At 44.0% G+C, this 10,212-nt stretch overlaps 1 protein-coding gene across 1 annotated transcript in view; it reads left to right on the top strand.

Moving 5' to 3' along the window:
* Positions 1–10,212, top strand: part of Eps8 (epidermal growth factor receptor pathway substrate 8) — a 181,909-nt gene that overhangs the window by 102,005 nt on the left and 69,692 nt on the right. The window contains exons 3-4 of the mRNA XM_005364535.3: positions 8,821–8,900; positions 10,020–10,096. Of these exons, the coding sequence (XP_005364592.1) occupies positions 8,842–8,900; positions 10,020–10,096 (136 nt within the window). The 5' untranslated portion in view covers positions 8,821–8,841. The remainder of the gene's footprint in view (positions 1–8,820; positions 8,901–10,019; positions 10,097–10,212) is intronic.

Raw genomic sequence — 10,212 nt, 5'->3', positions numbered from 1 at the left:
GAGGTGGGCTCATCCTCCACTGGCCTCCTGGAGCTGCAGTCAGTCTTCAGGGATTACAGTGGAGGTGGGCTCATCCTCTTCCCTGTTCTCCAGGCTTGAGTCAGCTCAAGACTCATGGCCTGTGCAAGGAGGCTCTTCAGACCCAGTGTCTGGCCCTTCTCAGCTTCAGGGTTTCTCGTGCGTTGTCTGCCATCAGTGCTTGAATGTCCTCTCGCTGTGCGTTATAAAATTATCTTGCTTTTTTTTGGTTCAGTTGTTTTTTGAGGACTGTTTTGCTTCTAGATCCATTCTTGCTAAGTTCTCCTTGAATTTTGTGCTTTGCTCTCCTTGCTTATCTTTAGTCTTAAAATGTGTGTGTGTGTGTGTGTGTGTGTGTGTGCGTGTGTGTACTTGCCCACAGAAGCCACAAAAGGTATTGGGTCTCCTGGAGCTGGAGTTATAGACAGTTGCGAGACGCCTGCTATGAGTGCAGAATTTGATCATCTCAAAGAATGGGATGTGTGCGTAAAAAAATCAAAAGATTTATGTTTATTGTTTTAAAATGGTATGTGTGTGTGGGGGGGTATGTATATATGTATACGTAGTTGCAGTTGCCCACGGGGGCCAGAGATGTTGGGCAACCACCCCATTCCCCCAAGCTGGGGTAACAGATAGTTGTGAACCCCCTGATATTTGTGCTGGGAACCAAGCTCAGGGCCCCTGGAAGAGCAGGGAACTTAATTACTGAGCCATTTCTCTGGCCTGCAGCAAACACTCCTAAAGGCTGAGCCGTTTCTAGTCCCTACACTCCTGTCTCTGACCCCTCCCCCCAGCATTCCTTCATAAGATAAGAACATTTTAGAGGAGCCTATTTGCAGTTCTTAGCCTTCAGGGGAATGGAGGAACTGCCTTGGATTTGATTTGCCTTCTTAGTAGGAAGGAAACTTGCCCACCCCCTTTAACCTAGCCAAAGCTAAATTAAATAAAGTGATTCTTTTCCTTTTCTTTTTTCCCCTTTGTTTAATCTTTATCATACTAGTCTCTCTCTTTGTCCCTCCCTCCCTCCCTCCCTCTTTCTCTCTCTCCCCCCCACCCCCCATTTTAACCACCGGTTTCCTAACCACTGAACTTTGGAGCCATCGCTTGGTTTCTTTTTAAAAACGTAGTGAGCATTATTTTGTGTCCGTGGGTGTGCTGTTTGTGTATTTTGTATGCATGGAGGGAACATGTGTGCTGTGGTATGTATGTGTGATATCCTTACAACATTTGGTTGCCCATCAAGTCTCTCTTTCCACCATAGGGTTCAGAGAACCAAAGGAGGTCATGGGGCTGGTGGGGCTGGCGTGCATGCCTGCTGAGACATCTCCCTGGCCCCACGTGGATTTCTAATGGCACACTGGGACTCCTGGATACGTGGATGTCCACGGACTTAGAACATTAGACACGCTGGGCTCGGCACACTGATAGCTACAGATTCTGCTCATAGATCAAGTGCTGCCCAACATTGCCGCGATGCCAGCGGCTGCCCCCACAGGGCCACGTGCTGCTGAGGAGGGGCAGAAGTAGCAGTGCAACCTAGTCTCTCATCAGAATGGTTAGTGTTTGAGTAGGATGGCAGACAGGAAAAGATGAAGCTGAGCCACAAAGGGCAAGGAGTCTGTGCCGTGCTCTACCGCTGCACTACCCTCCCTGCTGGGACACAGCATCCCTTTACATGATCTATGAGAAGTTATTGTGGGCGATGTGCACATTGCATTAGGATGCTCTATAAGGCCTTTTTAACATTTTTAAAAGATGGAATTTTGTGCTTTGGAAAAAGAAGTCTGTGGTCTAGTAATTGAGTTTTAAATTGAAATAACCTCAGGGGAGTATACTTAGGATTTAGAAAAATGGAAAGGATTCAGAATACTAGCAGCTTAAAGGTGACAGGAGCCTCTCTGTAGGCTGTGATCATTTGTAAGAATGCATAGTGCAGTCTAGGCGATATGGCTTAATCTGCGATCCCAGCAGTTGGGAAATTTCTGTAGCAGGGTCAGCATGAGTTTAGGATTAGCCTGGGCTACATACTGAGTCTCAGGCTAGCATGGGCTATAGAGGGAGAAAGATGTTTTTTTGCTTTGTGAAATGTTGTTGGTAGGCCTGTGTTTGCAATGCCTATGAGTTAAGACACTGGTTCTCAACCTGTGGGTCATGACCCCTTTGGGAATTGTATAGCAGACATCCCATGTATCAGATGCTTGTGTTAAGATTCATGACAGTGGCAAAATTATAGTTAGGAAGTAGCGATGAAATAATCTTATGATTGGGGCTCAGCACAACATAAGGAGCTGTATTACAGTGTCACAACATTAGGAAGGTTGAGAGCCACTGCTAAGGTCCCTTAGAGGACACAGTCATTCGGAAAGAGTAGATTGATAATGCCTCTAATGGCCTATGACTTGCTCTGTTAGAATCTATTTAGCATATCAGGAGGGGATATGAATTTAGGTTCATCAGCCTCCATGAAGAACTTCTTCGAGCATGTTGCCCTGCCTTCTTCCCTCCCTGTGTTCATCAGACCCTGGTCGTTCCCTGTTTGGCTTTGTTGAGGGAGAATGTTGAACTGTACAAATGTAGTTTGTGTCATTGCCAGGGAGAAGGTGCCCCCTAACAATAATGATGTGTCTTAGGAGATCCCTGGTGACATTTGTTGTGTGCTGCTCAATGACATGAAGGTCAATGGTAGGGTCTCTGCAGGGGACCTCACATCGAGCCAGTGAGTACTGTCCCTCAAAGCTGGTCACAGAGAGCGGAGATTGAAAACAAAGCATTGGGAGATGAGTTGGAGTGAGTGGGGTGATTTTGCCCCTACTTCTCAGTCCTAAGTGCTAGTCCCCCAAATACATATGGTTGGAAAATTAGTTGGAGCAAAGTCTCTCTGTCCTCTGGGAGAAGACGCCCAGTGTGCGTCTCCTGCCTCCTTGGGAAGCTGAACAGAAGAACTTGTTCACAACTGGGAGAACTGAGCTTCTTGGATGAAGAAGCTTCCTTCTTAAAATTCTGCTCGTCTCGTGGTGGTGCTTGCCCAGGTCTTTGTTCAGGATTGGGTCTTACCCATGCCCTGGTTCTCCTCACTGCTGTTTGGAAATTGGTATTCCCTGCCCGGTGCAGAACTAAAGTATAGCTCCGTTCCTTCCTGAACCACTTGAAATAGGTCTGTTTCACAGGGGAGACATAATTGGGTTTCCAGCCAATGAATCGGAGCCCTATTTTATGCATTTTCATTATTTCTTCTTAATTTGTAAAGGCCCAAAATAAAGAAAGAAGAGGGTGAGAATAGAACAGTCTCTCATTGAAGAATTCTCAGTAACTCCCTCATTGAGTAGTGGCGTCTTCCTGCGAAACAAGGGGCTGACTTTCTACTGTTTTCATCCACAGAGCGACTTCTTCCCTAGAGCCATGCAGTGGGAAAGAGGAAACCCACTTAACAATGGGAACCCAGATAACACCTTAGTCAGTGACTGATATGACCATGCAAAGCCATGTCAGGCCAGTGTGGGTAGTGTTGACATGACAAGGTGGGACTAACATTCCGTATTTCTGTGTTTCTCCCGTGTGGAGCCCTATAGACTGTCAGGATACAGTATTCTGAATCAGAGAGTCAAGGTCATCTGTCTGGGTTGATATGGTCACACTAACCTCTCTATGTATGTCGTCATTTGGACAGGCATGTTGCCAATGTAGTTCAGATGAAGTCAAACCGGGTCAGCATGAACCCTAGTCTAGAGACTGCTATCCCTAAAAGAAGGGGGAAAATTTGGACAATGACAATTTGGAAGTTCTATAAAGATGAAGGAAGTGATGCACCTACCAGTCACAGACCGTCGGAAGCTCAGCCTACAGAATCTTCCCTTTCAGATTTCCAAAGACACAAGTGAAGGGGTTTGCATTTTCTTAAGCTGTTTGGTAATAAGCTGTTTCTACCAAACCCAGGAGGCTAACAGAGTCTCCAAAATCTAAGGGAAAGGAGAGATACCTGTCTACAGGAGTTAAAGAAAATGTAAGGACTAAGCATAACCTAGCACAACTGAGATAGTCCTGGAACTGATGGAGACGTTGGGTCAATAGCAGAATGAGGTTTTGACTTCAGTGAACAATCTATATTGGCTCACTGGTGTGTTTCAAGCAGCTTGCTAATGTAACATTAACAATAAGGCCACGGCATACAACAGAACTCCGTGGACTAATATCTTTATAACCCTGATGAAACAAAAACTATTTTAAATATTTAAAATTTATTTAATAATAACAATTTATCTACAGCGTGAGTAGACATTAAGTTGGTTTGGTTTTGGTTTTGTCTCATGCTGAGGACCAAATCTACAACCTTGTATGTCTACATAAGCGCTCAGCCACTGAGTTACCCTTCCAACCCCTTACAACATTTTTATATTTGTTTTAAGACAGCTTTACTATGTTACCTAGGCTGTCCTTGAACTTACTCTATAGCCCAGGCAAACCTTGAACTCTCAGTTTCCCTGTATGGCCAGTCCAGGCTTCATCTTTAAATTTTTAAGTAAAACTATTGGTAGAGAATATCATAAAGTTTGGGTAGAAGTTGGTGGGTTGTAGTTAGTACATGCCTTTAATCCAGTACTCTGGAGGTAGAGACAGGTGGATCTCTCTGGTCTAGTGAGCTCCAACCTAGCAGATATACTTTCTTCTATGGGTTTAACTTGTTGGTTTAGTCTGGCTGTAACCCCATTTCTTTCTTCTTAGAGTGGATTTTCATTGACTAAATATTGTAGTCTTGGGCTTCTTTGGTGTGCTGTGTCTTGCATTTGTTATTCCTATCTTTACAATCACCAAAAGATCTTATTTTGCTTTGAAAACAAGGAAAGTTGGAATAACTAGGACTTGAGAAAAGTGTTTCATGGGGAAGATTGAAGTGACTATCAGATCCGACCCTTGGCAGCTATTGTGGTGGGTTTTTAATGCTCCCCAGTAAAAGGAAATCTATAATTAGCTGCATCTGTAAGTCTATAAAGTGATAAAGACTGTAAAATAAAAACAGCCTGTTTTCTTGGTCAGAGCTGACTTTTCTCTTCTGTCCAGGTGCCACCAAGGCATGAAATTAAGCGTATCTTTAAATGCCTAATGGAAAAACCCAACAACACAGCTTCCTTTTGGAGGAGTGTTCTGTGGTGGCCGTGTTTAGACATCTGGAGCCCCCATGTGGGACACCACCTGACCGCAGTGACAAGTGGAACTACAGTAGCCCAGTGGGACAACGTTCTATATTTGAAATTCAATTTAGCAAATTGACGTTTTCTCTTCTCTTTCCTAATGCTCCCCGATTCCGACAGATCGCTCTTTTAACCCAGAGCACAAACCACGCATTTATGAGGCTCCTAGGAAGAAGCAAATGCAGGAGAGGGGCTGCCCAGGCTACCACTTTTCATTAAAACCAGCTGCTGAGGTTTTGAGATGCAAACCAGATCAAAATCAGCACGAGGCCCAGGGGTTTAATTTATATTCTGAATGAAGCAGGCTGCTGTGAAAGACTATTTCTTCTTCCTTTCTCTCTCTCTCTCTCTCTCCCTTTTAAAGAAAACTTCTGAATCAACTTGTGTCTGCCTCATTTGATGTGTATACCAGCCACATGAACTACGAAAAGAAGAATCGCCTCTGTTTGTGACAGGGCCCAGAGCCGAGGCAGGCTTCATTGACTTGCCTGAGCCAAACAGTAGGGGAGACTATATGTTAGGATTCCAGTCCTCAGTGGCAAATGCCTGAATCCCAGCCCCTTCGTTCTAGATCTGAAGGGCTAGTCCCAACCTGGAACGCAACAGCCCAGTGTTCTAGTTGTATCTGGACACTTCTGAGAACAAATTGCGGAGATGCTGAGCACTTTTTGTAAACTGCTGAATCACCCATAGGGTGGGTGTGGATATTCCTAGTGTGAAAATCGGTAAGCTTCTCCCCGATTAGCTTACGAATGTACCAGGGAGTGAGTCAGAGTCAAAGCCTAAAAGGGGGAAACAAACAATAGAAGCAGAAACAGCCACGCAATGTAAGTATAATTTTATAAGAGCCGTGCTCACCTAGCATAGATGTGAATATTGTGTCTGCGTGTGTACATGTGTGTTCACGTACATTTGTGTGCACCCGTGGGCATTTACATTTCTGCGTGTGCCTAGCTCAAAAGTGATCCTCAAGTCCTGTCTACCTTGTTCTTCTGAAGTAGCGTCAAGCCAAAGGGATCCGGTTATTTCAGCTCTCTAGCACCGGCATGGTAGACACGTGCCTCTTGTCCTGCTGTCTCACCTGGGCTCACTCAGGTCCCCATGCTTGCTGTGCAAGGACTATATGGCATGAGCTGCCTCTGTGGCCCCTGTGGGGGGCAGCATCCCCTGGGCTCTTTAGTTCTTGAATGAACTCTTTGCCCGGATCTTGGAACCAAATTAACACACAAGATGAAGAGCAAGAGAAAACCCTAAGGTTTTATTAGCTTTGCAGTGCCCAAGGGTCTCACAAGAGAGTGACGTCAGAATAAATGACCCAAGTGTGATGCTTTCCTACTTGCACTTCTTCCCGTTGCTCATTTAGAGTCACCGAAATGCCAGTTGTCAGCCTCTGGTGGTCAAGGCTGTCCCCCATCTTCATATGTTAAACCCACCCCTCCCAGAAGGGAAGGGCCACTGTGATTTGCTGCCTATTGGAAAAATGCAGATCACAGGGTCTGCTGTGTAGCTCACTTCCTCGGAGAAATTCAGCTTGTGAGTCAGTGTGACCCTTTCGTGTGCTTTGAGGTGACACTTATCTGACTTTCTCCGCTCCTTTATCTAGACGCGTGTCTTCAAGCAGTAGGCAAATAGGAAAACATTATCAGGGAGCTGGAATTCACGTTAGTGTTGGGGGAATCTATGAATTCTAACCTTTGCTTAAGTACAAGTTGGGCCCTTCCAAAAAGTGTGTGACTTTTTCTCCCAGGAAACTCTGCAGGATTTTAAGCAGAGCCCGTTGAACTGGGACCTAATTACTTACGTCATTCTGTACAAAATTAACATTGTCTAAGACCATATGTTCCTTGGAAAGAGGGACTCAGGCTTGTCTTCCTCCTCGGTTTGAACAACTGTCTAATGGACACCTATTGAATGCCTACTGCCCTCTTCAGTGTTTGAACAACAGCAGTCTCAAACAAAAGTCCTTGCCCTCTGAGAACCGGCAGTGTGGGGAACTCAGGGATTAACTAACAAATGAGAAGCTACAGCTGTTGTCCCAACTTTGAAGGTTTGTTTGTAGTGTGGGGAGTATCTGATAAAGTGGTTCTGTTTATTCAGGAGAGTCAATAAGAGCTCCCCAAGGGCATTGTGATTGGCTGAACTGAGATGAAAGAATGAGGAAGAATTAGCTGGAAATTGCCAGGTCTTGAGTATGATCTCTTTAATATCGTTTTTATCTGAATTGTTCCCTTTTTATATACGCGTATGATAACCCTGGATTTTCTTCACGGTGGCAACTATACATTTTATAATTCTACCTTTTTTTCAGTAAGGGTCTGTCTGCTTTTATTACCAGACGTGTGGCTGGGGCCACATCTAATGTGTTCTCCAGAGGAGTCCTAGTGTCTGTCTTAGGACCTGACACCAACTCAGCACTCAGTGGCTGCCTGCATCTCCCACCCGGGCCCTTGTCTTTTGGTAAAGCTGGGGGATGTGTGTCCCCTACCTGAAGGTTGGCTGGAATTGGCAATGCCAATGAAAGGACAGGGTAGAACAAAACAGGATTCAGGGTGGGGGAGGGGCAGAGAAGCCAGGGAGGACTGTGGATCCAGTAGTGGGAAGATATTGATTAGCACAACCAACATTGTCATCTTTCTAGAGAAGAAAGAAATGGCCATTGTACTGATAGCAGAAGGATTTGACTCATTTGTCTTGTTTGAAGGCAATTTTAAAAAGAATCATATTATTATTATTTATCATTAACTATGGTGTGCATGTGGCAGCATTGTGTGGAGGTCAGAGGTCAGCTCTCTGGAGTCAACTCCTTCCATCACGGGTCCCCCTGGCATAAAACTCTGGTCCTCGGATGTGTGCGACAGCGTTTTGACCTGCTGAGTCTTCTCTCCCACTCTTTTGAGGGGAATTTGTTCCATTTAAAAATGCTCTGAAAATGGTTTCTGGAGTTTAATACTAGGGATTGATTTTGGCAGTTATTTTCTCATGAGAAGTAAAAGGAGTGTGTAAGGGAAAGTATCTTAAACAAGAGATGAATCCAAGTGTGTAAGAATCACAAATGAGGAGTTGCTAAATGTGCAGGGAAGGAAGGGAGAGGAAAAGGAGGGAGCTTGGCCTGTGCCAGAAGGCAGACAGGTGACCCGCAGGCTACTGCATGGCTACATTGGATTGAATCTGGTGTGGTTTTGGTGCTAGGGTTGAACCCAGGGCCTCACACATCCTAAGCCAGAGCTCTCCGTGGTTATCTTTGAAGGGTCTGGTTTTCCTCTGGGTACTTTTCTGTGTTCTATACATTTTCATCAATTGAGTCTATACTACTTTTATGATACAGTAAGTGAATGACACCTTACAGAGCTGACTGGAATGGGCAGAATATGGAATTATGCCGTTCACTTAGATGACTAAAGATGCTGTTACAGGTTTTTCTTTAACTCACTAAATTAGCTTTTTTATTAGTCATAAAACCCAGCTGGGTCCTCATTTACGTGCCCATGCCTTCCTCTGAGCCTGTGCGCTTGAAGGCGGAGACCTTACTGTTTGCTTTCCTAGTATCGGTCTGGCAGTAAACCGAGATGTCCTGACTTCTTTCTTACCTTTGACCTGTGCACCTTTCTATTTTTAGAACCGAGGCGTGAGAGCTGGCATGAACGGTCATATGTCTAACCCTCCCGGTGGTTATGGAGTCTACCCTTCTCAGATGAAGTAAGTTGAAGAGTTCATGTATAATTTGGGCAGGGGTTTGATGTGGTGTTTGTTTATTTTAGGAGATGTTCTTACTCTGCAACACAGACTAGCCTAGAACTTTCTGTGTAGTCTGATCTAGCCTTGATCTTACAAGGTTGGCCTTTCAAGAGATAGTGTTTCAGTCATGTGTTACCATGCCTACCTACTTTTAAACATATTTTAAATGAAAATATTATTTATATTTCTTTATGCAATCCATTCCTAATTCATTCAGAAGCAGTCTTTTTTTTTGTTACTAATCTGTGTTATTATTAAAAGCTATTGTTAAAAAGGCTAAGTAAACACAAACCTCAGGGATACTGTCAAGGAGTCAAAAGACATTTGAGGCTGGAATTTTATGTCTTACTGCCTTTGTCATCAAATGTGCATCATACAGCAGCTTCGGGTATCTCTGGAACATTCTGTTGTTATTTGTAAAACAGAGCCGAGGAATTTTCATTACCATTTAGTCCACACTCTAGAGATATTTGCCATTGTATACAAGAACGTAAAGCAAAATCCAGACAGAACCATTCCTCAAGTCTCCTGCTACCAATTGAAACCACAGGACCGAATTGAGGGGCTGTTCCCTTCTATGGCATGCATAATATAACTTTCTCATGTCTGCCATCATGAGCCGTGTTCCACGCCACATTCTTTAGGACAGGTTATATTTACTCTATGTAGGAAAACACATTTAATTATTAAATAAGACGTAAGAGGTTTCCATCTACGTTGCTTCTCCAGTATTCCTTTCTCCTCTGTGGTTGAATAGCAGAGGTTTGTATTCTAATTAGGTGGTTTCCAGCCCTGGTTCTCTTTGCTGTAGTTTGGACTTGGCATTGAGAATGGGCTGAGACGGGCATTATGGTCACCATTGGCATTACCTGATTTATATTTCTGTTTATTCATGACTTGCCTGAGCAGGAACTTGTTCCCATTGGCTTACTCAATTAGTGTAAACTCAGTTTGTTTTTTAAAAAAACAGTTTGTGCCTATGGTACATCAACATTTTAAACTCTTGGTTTCTGAATTTTTATTACCCACGGCAGACTTTAACCCAAGACAATGAACATTTTTCTTTTATTATTATTACAGTGGCTACGGATCTTCACCACCCTTTTCCCAGATGGACAGAGAGCATAGTTCAAAATCAAGTGCAAAGGCCCTTTATGGTACGTATGTCTATGTGACAGGCTGCTAATGTGTCTAACTGTTTAGAGATCCATATTTTTTTTTAAATTTTATTTATTTATTAAGGATTTCTGCCCCCTCCCCGCTACCGCCTCCC

This window comes from Microtus ochrogaster (genome assembly GCF_000317375.1).
Source record: "Microtus ochrogaster isolate Prairie Vole_2 chromosome 14 unlocalized genomic scaffold, MicOch1.0 chr14_random_2, whole genome shotgun sequence".
NCBI classification, from domain to species: Eukaryota; Metazoa; Chordata; class Mammalia; order Rodentia; family Cricetidae; genus Microtus; species Microtus ochrogaster.
The sequence above is the reverse complement of the archived record's forward strand: the minus strand, read 5'-3'. Positions and strand labels throughout refer to the sequence as shown.